The following is a 24288-nucleotide window of genomic DNA, read 5'->3' as shown; positions in this document are numbered from 1 at the left end:
AGAGGGAGACACAGAATCCGAAGCAGGCTCCAGGCTCTGAGCGGTCAGCATGGAGCCCGATGCGGGACTCGAACTCATGAACTGTGAGATCATGACCTGAGCTGGAGTCGGACACTTAACCGACTGAGCCACCCAGGTGGCCCTTGCATGAACTCTTTAACGTAAAAAATACCAAACCTGTTACCGAAAACAGTGCTCTCTTTTCACACAAGCTACTCTGACCCTCTAGAGCCTGTTTGCCTTTGGTAAGATGACATATATCCGTGTGTAAAAGATAAGAAATAAGTATTATTTTAAGACCACAATCTTTTCATGATGTTTTAAAATATTTGGGCCAAAAACTTCCTGCAAATCAGGTTATAGTCTCAGTAACACAGACTCACTCAATAACTATTTTACTGAACATCTACTATGTGCCAGGTGTGGTATAAGTAATGAGCAAACAGGAAAATAATGGACCAGACACTTCTAAACTTTTTTTCGTTTTTTTTTAATTTGAAAATCTAGGGGCGCCTGGGTGGCTCAGTCGGTTGGGCGTCCGACTTCATCTCAGGTCACGATCTCACGGTTCGTGAGTTCAAGCCCTGCGTCAGGCTCTGGGCTGATGGCTCAGAGCCTGGAGCCTGCTTCCGATTCTGTGTCTCCTTCTCTCTCTGCCCCTCCCCCATTCATGTTCTGTCTCTCTCTGTCTCAAAAATAAACATTAAAAAAAAAAATTAAAAAAAAAAAAAAGAAAATCTAATTGGCCTCATTAGGCGATTTATGAATTGGGCAGCATCTCATCTACCAAGTAAAGAGATGCTTCCTTAGTTTCATTTTATAAAAGGGTTTTTTGTTTTGTTTTGTTTTTTCTCTTTTCACTGTTGATCTTTACCACCGTGATTTTGCTATTGTTGTTGTTTAGAGTTTTTAATCATTATTATTTTTTAATGTTTGTTTGTTTATTTTTTTGAGAAAGCGAGCAAGTGTGAGTAGAGAGGGGAGGGGGACAGAGGATCCCAAGCGGGCTCCGTGCTGACAGCAGAAGGCCGGATGCAGGGCTCGAACTCACAAACTGTGAGATCATGACCCGAGCCGAAGTCGGACACTTAACCGACTGAGTCATCCAGATGCTCCTAGGCCTTTTTTAGAGGAAAAGACTCGTAGCAAATCCAAATTCTTCACTTGTCAATGATTTAAACTTACTTTTTCACTAAACACACAGAATTACCAGTAGTAATTCATTATGTTGTAGATATGATTTCCACTCCCTCTTTCTCCTGCTCACCAACTCGCTGCTTCCAGAGTCAGAGAGAGCGAATGCCCAGTGATATTTATGAGCACATAGTATTTGCTGACTAGCATGCTTGTCTCCTTACACGTGCGACCTCATTCAACATCAACAACCGTAGCAAGTGTTATTTCTTGTCCCCATTGATAGACAACATGCTTACCAAGGGGCAGAGACAGAATCAGAACCCAGGCCTGTCTGATTTTTCAAACAGCACACTTCCAGCAGCTCAGAATATGATCAAGTCTAAGGGACTGTATATTAGGTAGACTGTTTAGTCTTGGGTTTGCCCACTACGCTAAAATGTTTTCACTACAAAGTTGAGAAGAAAACGATTTATCCAGGAGGAAAAAAAGTCCTTCATGATGTAATACAAGCACATTATAGAACAACGTCACAAAAAGCAGCCATCACCGTACCGTGTGCCTTGGCCCACTGCAGATTCCGCACCAGAGATTCCGCAGAATATCCTGTTCCCTGTATTGGGTCAGTAAGTGCTCTCTTTTCAGACAAGCTGCTCCGAATCTCCAGAGCCTGTTTGCCTTTGGTAAGGTGACACTTACCCATGTCTAAAAGATAAGAAATAAGTATTAAGACCACAATCTTTTCATTATGTTTTAAATACTTAGGCCAAGAACTCCCCTGAAAATCAGGTTATATTCTTAGTATCTATCACTTATTCACTCAACAAGTATTTACTGAACACCTACTATGTGCCAGGAACGGGTCAAAGTAATGAGCAAACAGATGTGAGAGAGAGAGAGCGAGAGGGAGACAGAAAGAGAACATGAGTGGGGGAAGGGCAGAGAGCGAGAGGGAGACACAGAATCCGAAGTGGGGTCCAGGCTCTGAGCTGTCAGCATAGAGCTGGACGTGGGGCTCAAACCCATGAACCGTGAGATCATGACCTGAGCCGAAGTCAGACACTTAACCGAATGAGCCACTCAGGCGCCCCCGTCAAAATTTTTTTTTAAATGTTGGATCAGCCCACTTCTTTTTTTTTTTAATTTTTTTTTTTTTAACGTTTATTTATTTTTGAGACAGAGAGAGACAGAGCATGAACGGGGGAGGGTCAGAGAGAGGGAGACACAGAATCGGAAACAGGCTCCAGGCTCTGAGCTGTCAGCACAGAGCCCGACGTGGGGCTCGAACTTACAGACCGCGAGATCATGACCTGAGCCGAAGTCGGCGGCTTAACCGACTGAGACACCCAGGCGCCCCATGGACCAGCCCACTTCTAAAGGCCCTTTTAACTTTTATCTTCTATAATCCTATTACCAAATCCCTAATACTTTAAACCTTAAAATTCACAAAGAACTGAAAGTATATTTGTTTACTGAAAGAGTAGTCCTCATTTTATGTCTGCACTCCGTTGGGAAATACACGTAGTTAGTAAACAAATGACTATCTACGAGAAAGTTAAGATCCCGTGCCATCTACACCTCAGATATCTTTATTTTGAGACAGAGAGACAGAGAGAGAGAGAGAGAGAGAGAGAGAGAGAGAGAGAATGAATTCCAAGCAGGCTCCACACCCGACATGGGGCTTGATCCCAAGAACCATGAGATCATGATCTGAGCCAAAATCAAGTCAGACACTTCACTGACTGAGCCACCCAGGAGCCCCTACCTTGCATATTTTAATTTTCACTCAAACACAGGCATTGGTAAGTAGTATATGCCAATGTTTTAGGTTTTGAACTTAACAAAAAAGTTATGCCATAATGTGTTTTCATCCAACCTATTTTAGACAAAGACTTATGATTATTGATAAATCTCAATTTAAACTTACAAAGCTATATATTATTTAATATGAACAAATTACTTCTCCTACTTCTATATATATTATTATTAATAAAGTTATAAACTAATAGTATCTGGTCTTGGGAAAGTAGTTATTTATCTGGAAAAAAAGAGGTAAAACTAAGATTCTTAAAGTAAATTTTTAAAAATATTTATTTGGTTTTTTTTGGGGGGGAGGGGCAGAGAGAGAGGGAGACACAGAATCTGAAGCAGGCTCCAGGCTCTGAGCTGTCTGCACAGAGCCCAATGCAGGGCTCGAACGTAGAGTAAGATCACGACCTGAGCTGAAGCGCGACGCTTAACCACCCAGGTGCCCCAAAACTAAGATTCTTAAATAGAAGAATCTATTCTGAAATAGAAGCCTCATATATAAAGCAGATAAAGGCAGACTTTTCTGGCTGAAGCAGGATGGCAGGAGGAGGTCCAAAGCTCTGGCTGTCTATGTTACATGGGAAAATGGCGAAGTCAGGTGACCCAGCTACAAGATCTGCACCGATAAAAACATGAAAATAAAGGTGACTCATGGCTCTTAGGGTAACTCTCACATACCTGATACTCAAGCTGCCATCTTTGGAACACCCAAGAAACTCCAAATCTCATGGGCTGGTTTGCAAAAGAACTGTTTTTTGGTATGACTTTTATTATTTTATTAAAAAATTTTTTTTCTTTATTTCTGAGAGAGAGAGAGAGAGAGAGGGAAGGAGGGAAGGAGGGAGGGAGGGAGGGAGAGAGGGAGACACAGAATCCGAAGCAGGCTCCAGGCTCTGAGTTGTCAGCACAGAGCCCGATGTGGGGCTCCAACTCACGGAACTGCAAGATCGTGACCTGAGCCAAGGTCAGATGCTTAACTGACTGAGCCACCCAGTGCCCCGAAAGCAGAATTTAAAAACATTGAGTACATCAAGAAAAAAATGAACCCAGACTCTTCCACTGGGCCTCAAAATTTCTGTAAGGCTGTATCTCTAATCCTCAGAGAGGATGCTCTCTGGACCAGGTTTCTGCAAACAAGCAGATGGGGCAGCACCAGGCACGAGGCACAGAAACGAGGCACACAACTCGGAGAATGAAACTTCACCGATTCCACAGTCTTGCCTGCGATCAGCGCCGCGGCTCAAGTCATGCTGAGCAGAGGGCATAAAGCCAAGTCAACAGGGAATGAGGAAGGGGGCGGGGGGGGAATTAAATGGAGTGTTGCTGAACACTGCCTAAATTTTTGTTTTTTATAAAATAAATACTAATTCCAAACCTGCACAGTAATAGTAGGAAGAAAATAATTACCAGAAGACCCTGAGTAGCTTTCTCTTTATTTATTTTACCTTCTGCAACTTCATCCAGTAACACAGTAATTTTCTTGTCTTCTAATAATCTATCTTTTAAAAATTTCATGAAAATTCCATTTGCCAACCCAGAATGCTGGATTTCAAAAGCTTCTGCCCCTTGACACCTTAAAAAACAGCAAAAAGACAAATTAAAACAAAAAGAAAGGAAACACTTGCCACACGGGCTTGCATAAATACGGATGAGCTTCATTTGCTTCTCAGCCTCCTGCATGACATCTTAATTAAACAGTTAATCTTTAAGCAGGAACTACATGCTCTGGTGCTTAGTGAAAAGAAGATGTCAGGATAGGAGGTGCTAAAGTCAATTCTTTAAAACTTCTTATCGAGGATATCAAAGAGGAAAATTTATGCCTACAATTCTATGGATCTGTCTAGGCTTCTAATCTATAATCAAAAAGAAGTCACGAAAAATGAAGGCATCTTGAACATAAATATAAAATTTCCTTACGTGGCATATCCAAACACAATGTTGGCGGTGACTTTTAGTGCATCCAAGATCGGGATGGTGTCATCATAGTCATTTCTACATAAAAGGGAGGAGGGAGGAGGACAGATACAAATGTGAAAAAAGTTAAACAGCATTTTGGAGAGCTTTAATAATATAATGGAAAATATAACACTATTGTATTACATATGATTTAAAATTATAGATTCAAAATTCCTTTATCAAATCAGCCACATATTTACCCAAAATAATCCAGGCCTCCTATGCTGCTGAGAGGGCAGATGGCCACATCCTTTCTCTGCTTAGCTTTAAACAGGACCAACATCTGAACTCTGGCATTGGTTTTTGATTGGTAAACGCTGAGCAAGCACAAACTCTATTTCTGAGAGGAATTAATCACTGGTTCTATTCCTTAGTAACACAGTGGCCAACAACTGGGATCTGAAGCTTCAAACATGAGGTTCGGCTACGCTTTCTGTATCTGCAAGACCAGGGCTGACAGAAGCCCCACCTGACTGACCACGGGTGTTCTTTCCGTCAGTTCCTGGAGGAATAACTGAGAGACGACTGGAGACACCTACAGGCATTCTGAAGAGCTGAACCTTCTGGAGTGTGAATAAATACTCATGCCCTTGGGGCGCCTGGGTGGCTCAGAGTTAAATGTCTGACTTCGGCTCAGGTCATGATTTCACGGTTTATGAGTTCGAGCCCCGAGTCGGGCGGGCTCTGGGCTGACGGCTCAGAGCCTGGAGCCCGCTTCAGATTCTGGGTCTCCCTCTCTCTCTGCCCCTCCCCCATTCACACTGTCTGTCTGTCTGTCTCTCTCTCAAAAAATAAACAAACATTAAAAAAAGAGTTTTTAAAAAAATAACCATTAAGAAAAATTAAGAAAAGGTACTCACGCCCTTTAGTACCTCACTTTTGTTCTATAGCAAATAAGAAAAAAGCTAAAATCATTAAATACACATGCAGAAAATATATTTTCCTCTAGTGTCCTTCTTGGTCAGTTTCAATTTGTAATTACAAATTCACAAGTTTGGGGCGCCTGGGTGGCTCAGCCGGTTAAGCTTCCAACGTTGGCTCAGGTCATGATCTTGTGGTTCCTGAGTTCGAGCCCGAGTCGGGCTCTGTGCTGACAGCTCGGAGCCCGGAGCCTGCTTTGATTCTGTGTCTCCCTCTCTCTCTGCCCCTCCCCAGCTCATGCTCTGTCTCTCTCTCTCTAAAAAATTAACGTTAAAAAAAAACAAAACAATTTGCTAGCTTAGGTGGTTCTTAGAATTCCCAGGTTTGCCTTAGATTTACTTGTCAAGGCTGATATTTACCTCAATCCAATGAGCTTCATTTAACACAGACAGCTTACCTTTTCCTACACATGTCCAACAAGAACACGTTGAGTCCGGTTTCCTTTTCTTGCATCAATTTCAGTATATTTTGTACACAGAGACAGTTTTCAGACCTATATGGATTTGGAGCATCAACAGGGACCATAAAGCTGTTCCCAAAGTTTTCGTAACCATGTCCTGCATAATATAATAATCCTGGAAAAGAGAAAAAAGGGGTAAAAATTCACTCTAAATTGCACTCTGAATACGCACGCAGCACTCTTGTGCAGTCTTTTATTTTCTTCAAGTTAATGCAAGCTTATTTAAGAGATACCCAACTATAAACACAGTCAATGTTAACTAAGTTTGCACTGAAAATTATTTCGACAACAGTCTTCAAATACTGTATTTAAAATTTTTTTTTTTTTAACGTTTATTTATTTTTGAGACAGAGAGAGACAGAGCATGAGCGGGGGAGGGTCAGAGAGAGAGGGAGACACAGAATCGGAAGCAGGCTTCAGGCTCTGGGCCATCATCAGCCCAGAGCCCGACGCGGGGCTCGAACCCACGGACCGTGAGATCGTGACCTGAGCTGAAGTCGGACGCTTAACCGACTGAGCCACCCAGGCGCCCCAAATACTGTATTTTAAACTGACATCAAGATGCTGTCCTGAACTATGTTTTAGTTCATAAAAATGACATATTTGTAACCAGTGGTATAATATGGAATGCAGATTTATCTTATGTTATATAAAAAAGAAAAAGGCTAAGGACTTCTTTGTTGACTCGTTTGTCTTCTCCATGAGACCAGGAGTTCCCCCAGGGCAGGGACGGTATTATCTCTATCTGTGGATTCCTGGCACACAGCAGGAGCTTAGTAAGTTTTTAATGGATGAACAAATAAACTTATTTAGATGACTAGTAGCCACTAAATCCAGTATAGGAAATTCTATGGGCAAAAAAAGGAAAAACAAATCCCACAGGCATTTATATACATAATTAGTAAGGGCTATAAAAATAAAAACGTAGTCTTTAAAAAAAAATGATTATTTATTTATTTGGGGGGGGGGTAGGGCAGAGAGAGAGGGAGGGAGAATCCCAAGCAGGCTCCACGTGCTGTCAGCACAAAGTTCCACGTGAAGCTTGATCTCATAAACCTCGAGATCGTGACCTGAGCTGAAATCAAGAGTTGGACACTCGACTGACTGAGCCACCCAGGTGTCCTTAAATGTAGCTTTTTCTAAGAAGGGAAGGAAAATCTGATTTCATGGATTACTACTTTTTTTTTTTTTTAAAGATTTAAGTTTATTTTAAGAGAGAGTAAGAGAGAGCAGAGGAGAGGCAGAGAGAGAAGGAGGGAGGGAATCCCAAGCAGGCTCTGAGCTGTCAGCACAGAGTCCAACGTGGGGCTCAAGCCCATGAACCGTGAGATCATGACCTGCGCTGAAATCAAGGGTCAGATGCTTAACTGACTGAGCCACCCAGGAGCCCCATTACTACTTTTTCTTTTCGTTACGAGATATAAATATCATTAATTTTCCATCTAGAGTCTCTTGAATTAATAATCTCAAATTTACATTCATTTTAGTAGTCCATAGATGAGTCATTTCTTTACTGAGAAACGATACTATAAAAACTGCACCAAACGACTCTGAACATTTTCTTGAAAAGATGTTTGTTTTGGCTGTAAAAAACAAAAAACAAAAAACAAAAAACCCCCCAAATATCAGTATGGGCTTCGTTATAAAAATATTTGATAGAAATATTTGTGAAGATACATTCCCCCTAGGCACGCAATCTCTAAGGCCCACTGATTTTGCTCTGTCAGCGTCCTGGATATGACGACTTCTTTCTACGGCTTTCTGACATTAATAGTAAAAAGGCGCCAAGCTGGGGAACAACAGAGAAGCTGCTCCCTGCACCCACAGCTCCAATTCCGAGCAAAGAATGTAGCTTCGAACAACTTGCTGCATTTGGTCCTCCAGGGCAGAACCCAGGTCTATTTTTCTTGAACTCTGACTAAAATGAGAAAAACGGTTCTTTCATATGTAACATTTCAGGTAAAAAAAAAATGACAAGATGGGGGGCACCTGGGTGGCTCAGAGAGTTAAGCGTCCAACTTCGCCTCGGGTCATGATCTTGTGATTCACTGAGTTCGGGCCCCGCATCCACAGAGCCTGCTTTGAATTCTCAATCTCTCTCTCTCTCTCTCTCTCGAAAATAAACATTGAAACTAATGACAAAATGGGCACATTCATGTATTCAGTGTGGGTTTATTCTATCTCATCTGTGTCCTGCATGAAAGAAATGAAAGAGAAAAGGAAGACGAGGTTCCTGCCCCAAGGATCTTGCAACTCATTCAGACCTGCTCATGTTGTTAAAGAACACAGAAAGTCAGCACACAAGGAAATATCATAAACTATGTGATTAAGGAAACCTTGTATGATCTGAGTAAGGTGCACGGAGGAATCGGTGTGAACGGAAGCAACCACAGGTGGTCTTGGCAGACTGGGTACAATTCGGAAAACCAGAGGAAGAGCAAGGGACGTTATGGAACGGAAACAAACCAGGCGTGGGCCTGGAATGGCAGCCAAGAGAAAGGAGACCAGCCTGGCAAGGAATTAAATTATCCCCGGAAAGAAGAGGGGCACTGACACGAGCATCTTGAAAATCGTGACACAGGGAGTGGATGTAATTCACTAAGGAATGAAGACTGAGTGAGTGAAAAGCCAGCCCGAAGAATGAGAGCAAATACTTGCAAACAGTAGATCTATAAGGACAACTTGTATCTAGAATACATAAAGAACTCTTCAATTCGACCATAAAAAGACAAATAGCCAAGTAAAAAATGGGCAAAGGATCTGAACAAACATTTCTCCAAAGAGGATAGCAAACAAATAAACACACGAAACGCAAAACAGAACGAGATCCCACATCACGCTTACCAGGACAGCTACAATAAACACACAGGCGTGAACACGTGTTGGCAAGGATGGAGAGAAACTGGAAGCCTCATTTACTTCCGGTGGGAACATGCATTGGTGCAAGCAGTCAGGAAAGAGTTTAAGCAGTTCCTCAAAAAGTTAAACGCAGAATTCCCATATGATTAGGCAATCGCAGTCCAAGGTGTATACAGCCAAGAGAACTGAAAACCTATGTCCACACAAGAATGTGCACACGAGTGTTCACAGCGGTGTGATTCAGAATATCACCCAGAGGCAACAACCTACGTGCCCACCGGCTGATGGATGGAAATGTGGTACATCCTATACCATGATTATCCAGCCATAAAAGTAACGCAATGACACGGACGAACCTTGAAAACATTATGCTGAGAGAAAAAAGCCAGGCACGGAAAGATTCCATTCTACAAAATGGCTCCAAAAGGTGAATCCATAAAGATAGAAAGAAAAGCTGCTGTTACCAGGGGTTTGGGACAAAGAGGAATGAAGAGTGACGGCTAACGGACGTGGAGATTCTTTCTGGGGTGATGAAAATGTTCTGGAATTAGGTGACTGATGCAAAACTGTGAATACGCTAAGGCCACCGAACTGTACGTTTCAAAACAGTAGAATTTATATACTTCTTTATCCAGTACAGGCACCCCTCACTTTTTTTTTTTTAACATTTATTTATTTTTGAGACAGAGAGAGAGCATGAACAGGGGAGGGTCAGAGAAAGAGGGAGACACAGAATCCAAAGCAGGCTCCAGGCTCTGAGCTGTCAGCACAGAGCCCGACGCGGGGCTCGAACTCACGAACCGCGAGATCATGACCTGAGCCGAAGTCGGACGCTCAACCAACTGAACCACCCAGGCGCCCCACCCCTCCCTTTTTTAAAGTTTGTGCCACACCACTCTGCCTTTAAGAGAGACCCACATTATAGTGTCTGGTTTTGCAAACCAAAGGAATCTAAAGAGGACTTTTTTTAATGATTATTTATTTTTGAGAGAGACAGAGGAAGGGAGAGAGCAAAGGAGAGAATGAGCGGGGGAGGGGCAGAGAGAGAGACAGAATCTGAAGCAGGCTCCCGGCCCTGAGCTGTCAGCACAGAGCCAGATGCAGGTCTCGAACCCACGGACCATGAGATCATGACCTGAGCCAAAGTCGGACGCTTAACTGAGCCACCCAGGAGCCCTGAGACGTTTTGCTTTTATGAAAAAAAGGCAAAAAGCAGAAATGGCACTTAGCGTTTGTTTGCAGCGAGTCATTTGGAGGCAGAACACAGCCAAGCAGAGAGAGAGAGGCACCGCCGGCTCCTTCCCCGGGATCCACACTCAGCATCCCGGCAGCAAACCGCCAGACCTCTGAGCTGTGTCTGTGAGCATCTGGGTTGTATCTCAATGTATCTTGTGCATCCGTCAGCAAGATGTGTCCGGAGGTACCAGAAAAGGCTGTCTGGGCCTGGGAACGCTCACATAGCGGGAAACCTGCGTCCAAAACGGGACTCTCTTCCCCATCAGTCTGTTCACTGCTTCTAAAAGCAAGGTATGCTCATTTCTAACCTTCACGACTCTACCTCAGTTACTCTCCCTCCTTCCCATCTACCCACATCATGGCAATTCCTCAAGGGTTATCTCACGCTCAGGACCCTCAGCAGGTTATCACCTGGTTTCCAGCTTTCTGACACTTCGGTCTCTCCCTGCTGGGAAGCCGTGTGGCAGCACTCTCTGACACATAATCACACGCTGGCTTTTAGGGACACCTTACAGTTCTATGCGTATTTAATTTCTTTGGTAAAAATGCTCATAAGAGACATTAATCTTATACGTTTGTATAGCTTTCTCACGGTTCTGGAAATACGTTCATATACATGAACTGATTTTAATCCACGTAACAATCTTTAAATGATTTATATTCATATTTTATAGGTGAGAAAATGAAAAAGATAAGTGATTTGTTTACAATCATACAGCTGATAGGTGTTCCAACTCCAAAAAACGCATTTTTAATTTTGTCCTCATTATATTAAGGGACTTAGAGTTTTGAGAGTATAAATCATGCTCTTTATTTTCCATATCTCCTTCGACACCTAGCATACTCCTTTATCTGTGCTACAGATATATTAAGGAATTCGGTAAATACTTTCGAATGCATTAATTAACAATGCAAACCAATCAGGAGAGAGCTGGATCCAGAGAACTTTCTAGAAAGGGCCTGATTTTCAGTAGAAACGGTACCATTTCTACAACTGATGTTACTTAAGACAGCCAACCAGGCAGCTTGAGTATTGTCCCCACTGTTATCATTTGACACATCTGCCTCTAGCGAGACGTAACTCAGGAGAAGCAGCAAGTTCAAGGGAAGGTTTAAGCTCCGTCAACCAGGGTGACCTAAGCATGGCCCGTTATTTCAATGCCATACGTCCCACTAGGCAATCATTGAAATTAAGGCACTTACAGGAACAAACAACCTTTCTCCACCCCAAAATGACTTCTGGAAAGTGGAAGCATTTTGTATCAAAGTCTACAACCAAATAGTATGGCAGGAGAGTAAACATTTTTATGTACAACAAACTAGGCCAAATCATTGTATTTTCAGAATTCCATCTCTATTACTGCCAATTAATTTAATCAATTATCGCATTACTCAAGGGTAGGCATCTTTATAAAATGACATCTTTATAAATAGGCATCTTTATAAAATGACAAAAGTATTTTTTTTTTAAGTTTATTTACTTATTTAAGTAATCTCTACGCTCAACATGCGGCTTGAACTCACGACCCTGGGACCAAGAGTCGCCAGCCGAGGCGCCCCAAATGACAGGAAATTTAATGTGGTTACAAATATAATCCTGTCCATTAGACCTTTAGGGAATCCTGTTTCTTGGGAACATGATTTCCAAGGACATAGTTTATTACAGATGTTTATTCTTGCCTACAGAGAAGAGAATTGCCGAAACGGAGGACGGTCCCACCGGAGTTGAGCTGCAGTGCACCTAGCACGGTGCTCTGACGAGGACAGTCACTGCCACCAGCACTGTCACCGTCAGCCTACATAGCTCTTCCTGTGTGCCAGACGCTGTCTGAATAAAGTGCTTTAGTTGTATAGTTATCACCTCCTATAATCCTCGTATTTCTCGTAACCAGGCAGTTATATTATCACCCACCTTTTACAGACGGAAATACTGACACACTGAGAGGTTTAATGGTTCATGTAAATCCACATGACTAATAAGTGACGGAACCGGAGTCTGGATGCTGGCCAGGCCAACCACTGTGCTATACTCCACGGTCTCTTTATAAGCTGCTGCTGGCTTTCTAGTTAACTTTACTCTCAGAAAATATAAAATGTCAGTGAGCTGGTTTTCCATGGCTTCGCTACACTATCATTTAAAAAACTCCTTTTTTTTTTCTTCCAAATGAAACCTTAGGCTGAACCTTAATACATAAAAACATATGAAAGCTGGGGTTCTCTAACTGAGGCCTCGAGTGGAATGCTATCTGGTTCGAACCTCGCATCTAAAGATGCAGACAAACTGGAATTCAGGAAATGATACCGATAATACTTTTACTGTGCCAGGCACGGGGATAATTATTTTACCTTTATTTATTCTGCAATCACTTCGTTAAGTTAGTCTATCCATTTCATAAATCCTTTTCTGCTTATAAAAGTTAAATAGCTTAGTTACGGTTCCACACTAGTCAGCAGAAAAGCCGGAGCACTGAGCACGAGCGAGCCGACTTAAGGCCCCCGCCTCACCACGCAGCTCTGAACTGAACGACTCCTCCAGGGTAAACGAGACTTGGCCATATTCTGACCAGACTCCAATATCCTTCTCCACCAAAGCACAGCTGAACCGCAGCAGGTGGAGAATGCAGGAAGGCACAGTGTGGGGGGGGGGGATTTCAGTTACTCTCTCTCATAGCCATCTACGTGTGACAACTAGAAATCTTTACCTTCACCTGTCTTCAAGGACGTGTAGTAGAGATCAGTTATTTCTGTTCTCAGAGGGTGTTTTTTAGGTTTATGTATGTTTTCAAAGTGAGTTACCTACTTTCTGTTTTGGGGCAACTTTTGCTTCTTCCACAAACCCATGGGCGACGTGATATAAAAGGGCATGAGCCTGGATGCATATGCTTTCCGTATCTGAAGTCGTTCATGCTGAAATTCTCCCACGGCTCTGCCTTGGCCTCCCCCACCCCACAGGCCGTCAACTGGAGGTGAAGGCGCAGTGCAGGTGGAAGGCCCTGTGACGCGAAGCCTCTGCCACACTTACGTCTGCATCAGATGTGCCTGATGCCTGGGATACGCACAACGCTTCAAAACAGAAAACTTTAACATTTATTTATTTATTTAGAGAGCCGAGAGCAAGCGAGCAGGGGAGGGGCAGAGAGGAGAGAGGGAATTCCAAGCAGGCTCTGTGCTGTCAGTGCAGAGACTGATGGGGGGCATGAACTCACGAACCGTGAGACCATGACCTGAGCTGAAATCGAGAGTGGGCCGGCCACTCAACCGATGGAGCCGCCCACACGCCCCGACGGTGTTTTTGTATCGGGGCAAAGCCTCAGCACAAGCTGAGCTCTTCTTCCCACAACTTTTTAATATTTCTGGTTTTCTACTTTACAGGCGCAATTAAAAGTTTTGGTTTAAGCTAGACAAAGGACTTAAAGCTAAGGTGACAATTTCAGTAAGAAATGAGAATGAGGGGCGCCTGGGTGGCTCAGTCGGTTGAGCGTCCGACTTCAGCTCAGGTCACGATCTCACGGTTCGGGAGTTCGAGCCCCGCGTTGGGCTCTGTGCTGACAGCTCGGAGCCGGGAGCCTGTTTCAGATTCTGTGTCTCCCTCTCTCTCTGCCCCTCCCCCAGTTGCACTCTGTCTCTCTCTCAAAAATAAATGAACACTAAAAACAAAATTAAAAAATCTTTTGAGCCTCATTAGCAATTCCACCGAGCTTACCTCATCATATCAGTCTCATTACAAATAAAAGGCTGAATTTAGAAATTAATCTATTTAGAAATTACTGAAGTAAAATAATTTGAAAGATATAAAAGCTTTCAAACGGGTACTTTTTTTTTTTTAATTTTTTTTTTTTTAACGTTTATTTATTTTTGAGACAGAGAGAGACAGAGCATGAACGGGGGAGGGGCAGAGAGAGAGGGAAACACAGAATCAGAAGCAGGCTCCAGGCTCTGAGCCATCAGCCCAGAGCCCGACGCGGGGCTCGAACTCACGGACCGCGAGATCGTGACCTGAGCTGAAGTCGGACGCTTAACCGACTGAGCCACCCAGGCGCCCCTAAACGGATACTTTTTATTTATCACCAGCATGCCTAATAACAGGCCTGGAAATGCCACTTCCCTGGCAATCAAATGTGATCGCACTGCATCACAGTCCCACCCCCTGTGAAATACAGCCCAAATGAGCCCGCCAGCTGGCCTGCCTTTTGTGGCTATACTCATTAAAAAAAGTAAGTTACCAAAGAGATTACTTACTCCTGACAACATACTCTGTCTCTTTAAAAAATCTTTACCATATATGTGGTGTTCTTAACATATTTAAATGATGGAATGAATAAAATGATTACAAATTTACTGTTAGAATTTTTGTGGAGGTCCACCTTTAACTATGTTTGTACAGAGCTTTAGTTTACAAACTGTTTTCATATGTTTCACTAACTAACAAATCCTTGCTAAATTCCAGTTCCCATTAAAGGATTAGAAAATGCCATGAAATAGTTAGAAAAAGGAAACAAACATAACGTACATTTGGTTACCTTTCGTACTACACACACACACACACACACACACACACAGCAATACTGTACATATATGAGTATACAATTTGCCATTTGGTCATTAAGCTTTACTGTACTTCAGCTCTCATCAATAAAAACCAAAATCACCGAAGACAGGAAAGAATTATTCTAATAAGAACAAAAATGTTTTCACAAGAGACATTAAAGTAAAGACACTGAGTTAATTAGTTATTCACATGGAGCTACAGAACGAAGATCAAATCCATCGTCTTTACAAGAACAAAACTCTTCCTTCACTTCAACAACATGTTCACTTCAACAATGATCAAATCGGACCATTTTCTGATTTTTACCGCTTAACCTAACTTGTGCAACGAAGAGTGGCTAATTATAAAAACAAGACTGTAAGTATCTTACCATAAACTCCTTTGTCTAAAAGGAGTAAAAATTCATCCACGGCATTTCGCATCTCATACTCAGTGAGATCCAACAGTGAAACAACTTTGAAATCTAGTTGTCTTAATAAGTTGGTCAACTCGTACACATCCACCAAAGGAGCTTTGAGCTTGGGGTGTTCCCAGTAATTCATATTTCCTATCAAAAGAGCAACCTTGTCCTTTGCTGTTAAAAAAAAGGAGAGAGAGAGGGGATTTAAAGGGAGGACATAAAGATTAAGATTAAAGTAAGACCTATGGAAATGGTAGAATTATAACAAATTGTATGCTTTACGAATTAAGATCTCGTTCTAATTTAATTTCATTTTAGAGGTACTACTTTATGTGGAAAACTCCAGTGAGGAGCACAGGCTGATAGACAACAGAGAGTAGACTTATTCGTGCTCACTCGGGCCAAGGCTATTGATGAACTGCATAGGAAGCCACATACTTGTACTGAGTTACAACAAAAGTAAAGAGTATAATATTCAACTAGCTTTTAGAGCAAATTTAAACAAGCAATGTTAGTAACTGGGTTCCCATCAAATTAGTTCTGTTTTGCTGACAGCGGAAAAGGCTTAAAAAAAAAAAAGCAAAAATAAATACCAAAAAGAGGAACAGGACAAATTCTCATCAGAGCAAGCAAGGGGAAAACCAAAGAGGAGAGAAAGGCAGGGACTTAACAAGAACTGTATCTGAATTTTCTCAGCTGATGTATTGTTTCCTTTTGGTTTCTTAAAAAGGTCATTTGGGTGACCTTAGGGATATGTGAAAACTTTTAGTATGAATATCTTAACAGTTTCTTTTCTGACCTCAGTGCAGAGACTCTGCTCAAAGGTGTACTCTTAGACAAAGAATTTTCCTATTTTCGAGGGGCAAAATGATCCACACCGATGCCTTAAAAAGTACCACCTAGCTTTATCACGTGTGTTGCTTGTCCAAAATGGCTGTAGAAGGCTGGTCTTCAAAACTATATGTTTGCTAGTCGGGGGCGGGGTTAGCGGTTAAAGAGTTGAGGCTGCGCCATGACAGCAGTAACCTATTACAATGTTTTTCTGGAGGGCTCGTATGTGCAGCACAGGTCATGGCAGAAATGTGACGGAGACACCAGGGGGCAGTGAGGAAGGTGTAACAAGAGCACTTGGCTGAAGAGCCACACTGGGTAGGACCTTGAGCCACCTCCCGACACAGGCCAGGACTTAGGTGACCAACCTCTGTCACTAAGTGCTACTAAGTAGTTTATTTATAAATTATGAATATGACTTCGATGAAACTGAAACAGGCACAAATAATCACATTGCTGACGTGATGTCTGCCATACGGAATAGAATTTCAGATGTTTCAAATCATTAAATTGATCAAAACTCTTTGGTGAAATTTCTTTTCTTTACATAGAACATTTAAATCTAATGTTAAGTGAGGTCTGGAGAAAAACTAGCACAAACTCCAAGAATGGGACTCTCTTACAGTGAAAGAAAACCCTACTTTGTGAAAAGCCCCAATACTTTTAGGTCATGGTATCTGTATTTACATTCTTAGAGATTTCTTGCAAATTGCTTATTCTCATGAATACACATATTTTAGAAAAAAAATGAAATGATAAACATTAAAAAAAATTTTAATGCTTTTTTATTTATTTTGAGACAGAGAGAAAGCGGGGGAAGGGCAGAGAGAGAGAATCCCAAGCAGGCTCGGCATGGTCAGCATGGAGCCCGACGCGGTGCTCCGTCTCACGGACCGTGAGACTGTGACCTGAGCCAAAATCAAGAGTTGGACGCTTAACCGACTGAGCCATCCAGACGCCCCTTAAACATTTCTAATTCAGTAAAAAGTCACTTCAAGTCCTATACAGATGATAATCTCTTCTTTTATTCAAAAGAAAAAGGCCAATTATCAAGACTACTTCACATACAAAGACTTCAGACAAAGTTTCTATTGAACTGCCTTTAGTTCTAAAAATCATTGTCTAAAAATCATTGAAAAAGCAGAGGACACTCAGGATAGATTCCAACAGGAGGCAGTATAAAACTTAACCTTTCTTGGGTCTTTTTTTTTTTTTTTTTTTAAGATTTCTTCTTAAATAAACTAGGTATGTACCCTTACACCAAAGTACCCACTCTAGAGCAAGACTGTTACCTGACTAATCCACAGAAAGAAAATTTTCAGTGCTTTTTCCGGGAGCCCAGCAACCCTATCAGAATTTGGACCCATCGATACAGTGACAGTCTCAGTGCAATCTACCTCTAAGTGAGGGGAAATAAGAGAATGTCTGACTTACATGGTCCAGCCCAAATCATGGGTTCCCAAAGTTATTCAGGTAGTAAAGTGTTTGTAAATCACAGAGGTGATTCTGATGGAATATTATGATAATTTAATTCTAATACATGTTTTAGGCTACGTTTTATTGGCAAAACACAAGTATAAGGGATGTAACAGAAAAAATCACTAGAGTCTGGGGGGAAAAAGACCAGTTGTCAAACTGAGCATGTGTTTGCCAATGTCAATTCCTTATTCATTGGTTTTGTTACTTAGAAAGAACACCTGGTACAGTTTTCAGAGGGCCAGGGTTCAACAACTTGAGAACTCTGTGGCTTAAAATCTATGTATCAATAGTTGACCACAGCTCTTTCAACAATTTTCCCCAATGATAAGTTTTTAATAGCCAATTCCTAAAATGTCGCAGGGCATTTTCTCGAGTTTAGTGGTAATAAAGAGGATGGGTAAGTAAATCTTACCTTGCCCAATCTACTTGTGAATGACAGGTGAACTGGGGTGTATTTGGGATGAGAAGCAGACCGCAGTGGTCAACACAGAGATGACAAAGACCCATTCCGGGAATTGGTCGTAGGAAGTAAAAGGAAAAGCCAGACTTCAGAGATATGACAGAGCAAAGAAGCGGTAAAATGCAAAGCTGGGGAGAGAAGAGTGAGGAATCAAAGACAATTTCAAAATAGCAACTACATAAGCAATTCATGATGGTTTTCAAGTGATAAAAATAAATGGAAGAAATCTTCTGAAGAAAAACATTTACTGTAAGAGCCACCCACAATTTCTTGAACACAAACCATTTATTGGAAAAAGGAAACATAAATGCCAGTTGATTAAACAATAGAATAATAAAACCACTTCAGAAAGGTATTTTAACTACATGATCCCAGGCATCTTCCAAAGCTTAACGCAATATATTCTTTAAAAAGCGACACAATGTTATAGCATTCGTTCCACATCTAATTATTCTAATAGTGTGTTACTCATCTCATCCAAAATAAATAATATTCAGGAGCCCCTGGAAAGAAACTTGACATAGATTAAGTGCTATTAAAAAAAAAAAAACAAAAAAAACACAAAACACAAACCTTTGGCTACCAAAAATGGAGTACTAGCCCCAAATCTGACAGAATCTTTTCATCTCCATGTCCCTCAAAATAAAGTCCAAGTTCCTTAGTCCATGCCTACCTTTACAGATGTGGTAGAAGAGAACCTCTGAGCAGCCACCCCATCCTTGCCCTCAGCAAGGCTCCGACCCCCGAATCTGGGCTGCCCTGTGATTCTCTTTGAACAACATAATTTGGCGAGACGATCGCCAGTTCTGGGTCTAAGCCTTAGGGAGTCCGGACGACTCCCGCTTTTGAGACCCAGCCACAATGTAAAGAAATTTAGCAACATGGCAAGACCAAATGGGGAAGGAGGGGAGGAGGACAGAGAAAGGGGGAGACAGTGAAGCAGGCCCGAGGCTGTACAACAGGAAAACGGGGGGCACAAGCACTCTGCCGAGGGGCAGCCACTATTCAGTCATTAGCTACCAGTCAAAAGCTACCACTTTTCAAAAGAACCTAGAAATCTAGATTTTTATATAGTATCTGATTAGCGACAAATGATTCTAATGGTTAAAAAATACTCTATGGGCTCCCTGCTCCCTCCAAAGGTTACCCAGTTTGTGCCGTTTTCTCTGTGGCCTTTGGCAATCTGTTGCGGGCTACCCCTCGGTTTGAATTTCCACCTCTACGCTGATGATGCTCCTGTGTCTCTAATCCTGGCCTTCCCTTACAAGCTCCAGATCCATACATACAACGGGCTGCCGCCAGCTGCCGTGTGTCTTCACCTAATGTGATGCAAATGCCTCAGACGGGTTAGGTCTCAAACGGATAGTCACCTATCCCCTGAATCTTGCTTTTCATTCTGTGTCCTCTAACTCAGTGGGTTGTATCGCTGCCCACCTAGTGGTCCAAGCAGGAATCCGAGCAAGCATGGTGATGCCTGTCTACTTTTTATGCCCTACAGAAAGGTGATAAGAACAGCTTACTGATTCTATCGCCTCAAGATCTTTTGAGTCTGCTTTGTCTCCTGCGTTCTCACTGGTACTATCTTAGTTCAGATTCTCGTGATTTCTTATCTAGACTACTGACTACTGCAACGGTCTCTTAACTTTCCTCCTAACCAAAAAAAGAAAAAAAAAAAAAAAAAAAAAGAAAAAAGCCCCCAAGAACATCACTGCCCTCCAGTTTACTTTCTATGCCCATACAAGACTGGCCTTTAAGAGAGACAACTCTCAGCCCTCTACCAACAAGTCTCCTTCCAATGGCTCGCGAGACAAACGGGGCTCCTCAAGGTCTGGTGTCTTCCGACATCTCCCCCGCTTTCTCTTTGTGCTCTAGGGGACTGTGTGTTGTTGGCTGTCCCCAGAATACAACACACTGGTTCACTGTCTACAACTGTGTGCTTATGAAACTCTGTTCCGTCTGGCGGGTCCTTCTCTCCTTTAAAACGTAAAGCTGCTATCGCAACCTCTCCCCTGCTTCTCCAACCTCCAACCCCACCAAGCGATCGTATTAGTATTCATCACTTCTCTGTAACGCGTACAAGTTTCTTGTTTACCTACTTGTTTGTCTGCGTGTTGCCAAAACAAAGAAATCCCCCCAGAGAAGCTGGCTAGGCCCCAGAAACTGGATTCATAATCTCTTTAAGCCCCATGTGCTGTAATTTCTTTTAGCAATATCCAAAATAAAACGTCTGGTCTCGACGTCATTTAAGTATTTGGAACAGCTGCCAAATTAAAATGTCTCGGATCCCTTCGTGATCGCCATAAAAGCGCCGCAAAGTCGTACTTTGGCCAAGCATTTTAAAGCTCTACTCACCCAAAGGCTGATCACCCGTTTGCTCTTCATGGTCTACAAAAAGATAAAAATGCAAGAAAGATAGGATGTTATTGTCAGTGATACAAATATCTGCAGGGTTAAAGATACACGGAACCAATGAGCAGCAGGATCGGCAGCAGCAAAGGACAGAATGTGGTTCCTAACGGCTAACCAGTAATTTTAAGATTTTCAGACTCTTGATAAACATACCTGGATGGGCAGAGTTAGACTCGGGACAGGGGACTATTTTCGGAAATTCAGCACCACGGCTGGGGGTCGTGATCTTTAACCGGCCGCGTAGAAACCAGTCTGAAGACGGCGGGTGGCGGCACCAGGCACCGGCAGAAGCGCCGAACGGTTTCTGAACGTCTGCCGGGTCCTGTTCTGTGTGCTTTAAATGTAACGGATTCAAATAAACCTCAACTCGTCTCGGAGGTGTATCTTTCCACCATCACATAAATAAGGAATCCGAGCACAGGGAGATGAAGCAGCTGGCTCAAAGGAACTGAGCCAGTCAGCCTCGTTCCATAGTCCGTGCTTTCCGCCATCTGTATACCTAGAGCCAAATACCTCCCACGCCCAGGACCACGAGGGAGAAGCCACAGGGAAAGATGGGGCGGAGTCAGCGATGTGTCTACCGCAACACAGGGTAACTCTGTTTGCGTTTTTTAATTTTTATTTATTTATTTATTTATTTATTTATTTATTTATTTTAACGTTTTTATTTATTTTTGAGACAGAGAGAGACAGAGCATGAACGGGGGAGGGTCAGAGAGAGGGAGACACAGAATCTGAAACAGGCTCCAGGCTCTGAGCTGTCAGCACAGAGCCCGACGCGGGGCTCGAACTCACGGACCGCGAGATCATGACCCGAGCCGAAGTCGGACACTTAACCGACTGAGCCACCCAGGCGCCCCTCTGTTTGCGTTTTTAACAGCATACATAAAACGCTGGAGCCTGTTACAAGTTTTTAAACGTCCTCTTTTTCAAAACCTCACTTTGGGGGGCATCTTTTGATTCTTGAGGAATCAGGATACAATGAAAGAGGGGGCCAGGAAAATCTCCGAGGCTTAGCGGCGGTTTCTCATAAAAGTTTTCCCAAAGTAACTTTTCACAATGTTCACTGAACGGCAAGAAATAAGAGGCCAATTTAGGAAAAGGCCTCATTCGGTGTGGGTCTGGAGTCTGAAGCACAGTCCCACGAGACTCCTCAGCAGGACAGCACCCCCGTAAGGGAGGCGACCCGGTCTGTCTAATTTGCATCTGCCTAGGGGGCACAGCCCCGTCACTGCTCACAATGGCAGACGCTGACTAGTCAAATATGGGCACGAAACTAAGCAGGCTAGTTATGGTGCTAAAATAATGAGAAATGACCTGCCGAGAAGTAAGAGGGATCGCTGTAAATATTCAATGATGTAGTTGCCTCCTTCAGCTGTTTGTGTAAGGTTTCATTTCCAGATACTTTCACAGGCTCCATCACTGCCTTTCAGGATTTCAGGCCCATGCTGACGTCCCGTCTTGACGTGGTCCTCAGCATTACTATGTGTGTCACCACAGCTAAGGCTTTCCCGTCAGCTTCGCTTGTTCAGACATCTGATCTGGTCAGAAGTGGCCAGGGTGACGGAAACTTCTGCTGTCAGTCTCTTCATGGTCAACGACCGCCTGTATCTCTGTACAGCACCAGTGATCCTCACGCACACGGCTTTTGCTTCCGAGAAAGGCAAGCCACCCGACGAGCTCAGGTGTGTTCTATGAATTGAGCAACTCTGAACTAGGTCCCAGGAGTCTGGCAAGTTTGGAAACGTTACCCCCGTCATTCTTTCACAGACCGTTTCTTGCCTTTCAAATTAAAGATCACACGCTTCCCCCTGTAACTGCCTTTTTAGGCCACAGAGTCATGTACACAATGATAAAAATATACATTGATATTTTCTGTGGCTGCAGCACGCTTCTGTCTCTACGGCCTTGTAATCTAGAATATTTTCAATACTTTCGCTTGCATGAAATTATACTTCATAGAAGTACCAATTTCAATCCTCCACTGTATTACTTTAGTAAAGAAAAAAGTTTAGTAGTACCACTGTGGCCAAAGAATATCTACAGTACCTTTAAGTTGTTACGTTCAAGTTAACATTTTACATTTATATTACTCACCAGGGCATCCGAGATTATTTAATTCATCTAAAATGAAGTAAGAGAAAATAGATTAGTTTTAAATAACCAAACTGCCCACGTGGCACAAACAGTCAGACCAATCAAAGAGGTAGGCTTCAAGCTATTCAGGCATGTTCAGTTTAGAACTTTCCAAACACCTTCCAAGAGGAGGCGCGCAAGCAGTGAACACAGAGAAAGGCTGCTGGGGTCAGCGAGGACTTCAAAGTCATGACCGTGCTCCCTGAATGGCAAAAAGCTGAACAGACTCCTTCATGTGTTCAGAGTTTTAGCTTAGCTATTCTGGCCTTCGGGACAAAAAAGAGTCAAGGGATAGGTCTGTGGCCTCAACTGTAAACTTCCTGAAACTAAGAAACAATCTCAAATGATTTTTTTCTTTTTTAAAAAACTCTTACTTGTCCAACAGTTTGAGGTTTACAGAACGAATGTGAAGAGAGTAAAGAGAGTTCCTGTAAACACGAGTTTCCCTATTTTAACGTCTTGTGTTTAGTAAGGTGTATCCGTCACAACTAACGAACCACTAATATTCTCTCTCTCTCTCTCTCTCTCTCTCTCTCTCTCTCTCTCTCTCTTTTTTTTTCCAGGACCCCATTCAGGACACCACATTACATTTTCTGATGCCCCTCTGGGTTCTTTGTTGTGGCAGTTCCTGAGCCTTTCCTTGATTCGATGGCCTTGACAGTTGTGAAGATTACTGGTGAGGTGCTTTGTAGCACCTCTCTGAATTAGTTGATGCTTTTCTCATGGTTAGACCAATGTAATGTGTTTTGGAGGTACAGTAGTTTCAGAATTATTAACCTGCACTCTCTGCCTAAAGGACAGATAAAATCATCTAAGCAAATACCCATGACATTACAGCCATCTGTTTCTCCTTTGTAAATCTTATGAAGATGCCAATTAACACGAACAATAAACTATAAATGTTACATTGTTCATAAGATGTCATGAAGGAACTTATTCTTCTCTCTGGTGTAAAATCAACTAAAGAGTATCATCAATAATCACTGCATCAATTGTACAGAGCTCTCTACAATTTCTCTTGCTTCTTCTCTTACAGACGTCATTCATTTCTAGTTACTTGGGTCAGCATCTTGTTCTTCCATCCCCTCTTCACTTTACGTTTGTAATACATTTAGATTCTTTGGTTACATTCTGCATTCCATCCAGGGATTCCCCCTCCTCTGGCCTCCTACTAAATGGTTTTAAAAACTTACATGCAAGTATTCACCGTTACGATGGGCATACACAATAGTTTCACGGCCCTAGAGAAAATCCTGAGCTTTGGGGCGCCTGGGTGGCTCAGTCGATTAAGTGTCCGACTTTGGCTCAGATCATGATCTCATGTTTCGTGAGTCCGAGCCCCGGGTCGGGCTCTGTGCTGACAGCTCGGAGCCTGGAGCCTGCTTTGGATTCTGCGTCTCCCTCTCTCTCTGCCCCGGACTCATGCTCTGTCTCTCTCTGTCTCTCAAAAATAAATGTTGACAAAAAAAAAAAAAATCCCAAGCTTCACCTATTCAATCCCCACTTTCGTCCTGATGAAGTATCTTTAACAAAATACATAAAATGAAATAGGTAACATCATATTCTGCAGGCTAAAAAAACCAAAAAAGATACGAAGTGGGACACTGTTAATGGTATGTGTCAATCTGCCAATTAGAAAACATCTCAAC

At 42.6% G+C, this 24288-nt stretch overlaps 1 protein-coding gene across 3 annotated transcripts in view; it reads right to left on the bottom strand.

Annotated features, from left to right (window-relative positions):
• Positions 1 to 24288, bottom strand: part of MALT1 (MALT1 paracaspase) — a 61856-nt gene that overhangs the window by 6131 nt on the left and 31437 nt on the right. For 2 of the 3 annotated variants that reach the window (XM_042962761.1, XM_042962762.1), the window contains 7 exons: positions 22601 to 22627; positions 20447 to 20479; positions 15295 to 15498; positions 6218 to 6395; positions 4861 to 4935; positions 4389 to 4516; positions 1690 to 1839 (listed from right to left, as the gene is read on the bottom strand). In XM_042962761.1, coding sequence (XP_042818695.1) covers positions 1690 to 1839; positions 4389 to 4516; positions 4861 to 4935; positions 6218 to 6395; positions 15295 to 15498; positions 20447 to 20479; positions 22601 to 22627 — 795 coding nt within the window. The remainder of the gene's footprint in view (positions 1 to 1689; positions 1840 to 4388; positions 4517 to 4860; positions 4936 to 6217; positions 6396 to 15294; positions 15499 to 20446; positions 20480 to 22600; positions 22628 to 24288) is intronic. The other variant, XM_042962763.1, reaches the window with a different exon arrangement.

The sequence above is a fragment of the Panthera tigris genome, chromosome D3 (genome assembly GCF_018350195.1).
Source record: "Panthera tigris isolate Pti1 chromosome D3, P.tigris_Pti1_mat1.1, whole genome shotgun sequence".
NCBI classification, from domain to species: domain Eukaryota; kingdom Metazoa; phylum Chordata; class Mammalia; order Carnivora; family Felidae; genus Panthera; species Panthera tigris.
Note: the sequence above shows the minus strand (reverse complement) of the source record. Positions and strands in the feature narration are given on the sequence as shown.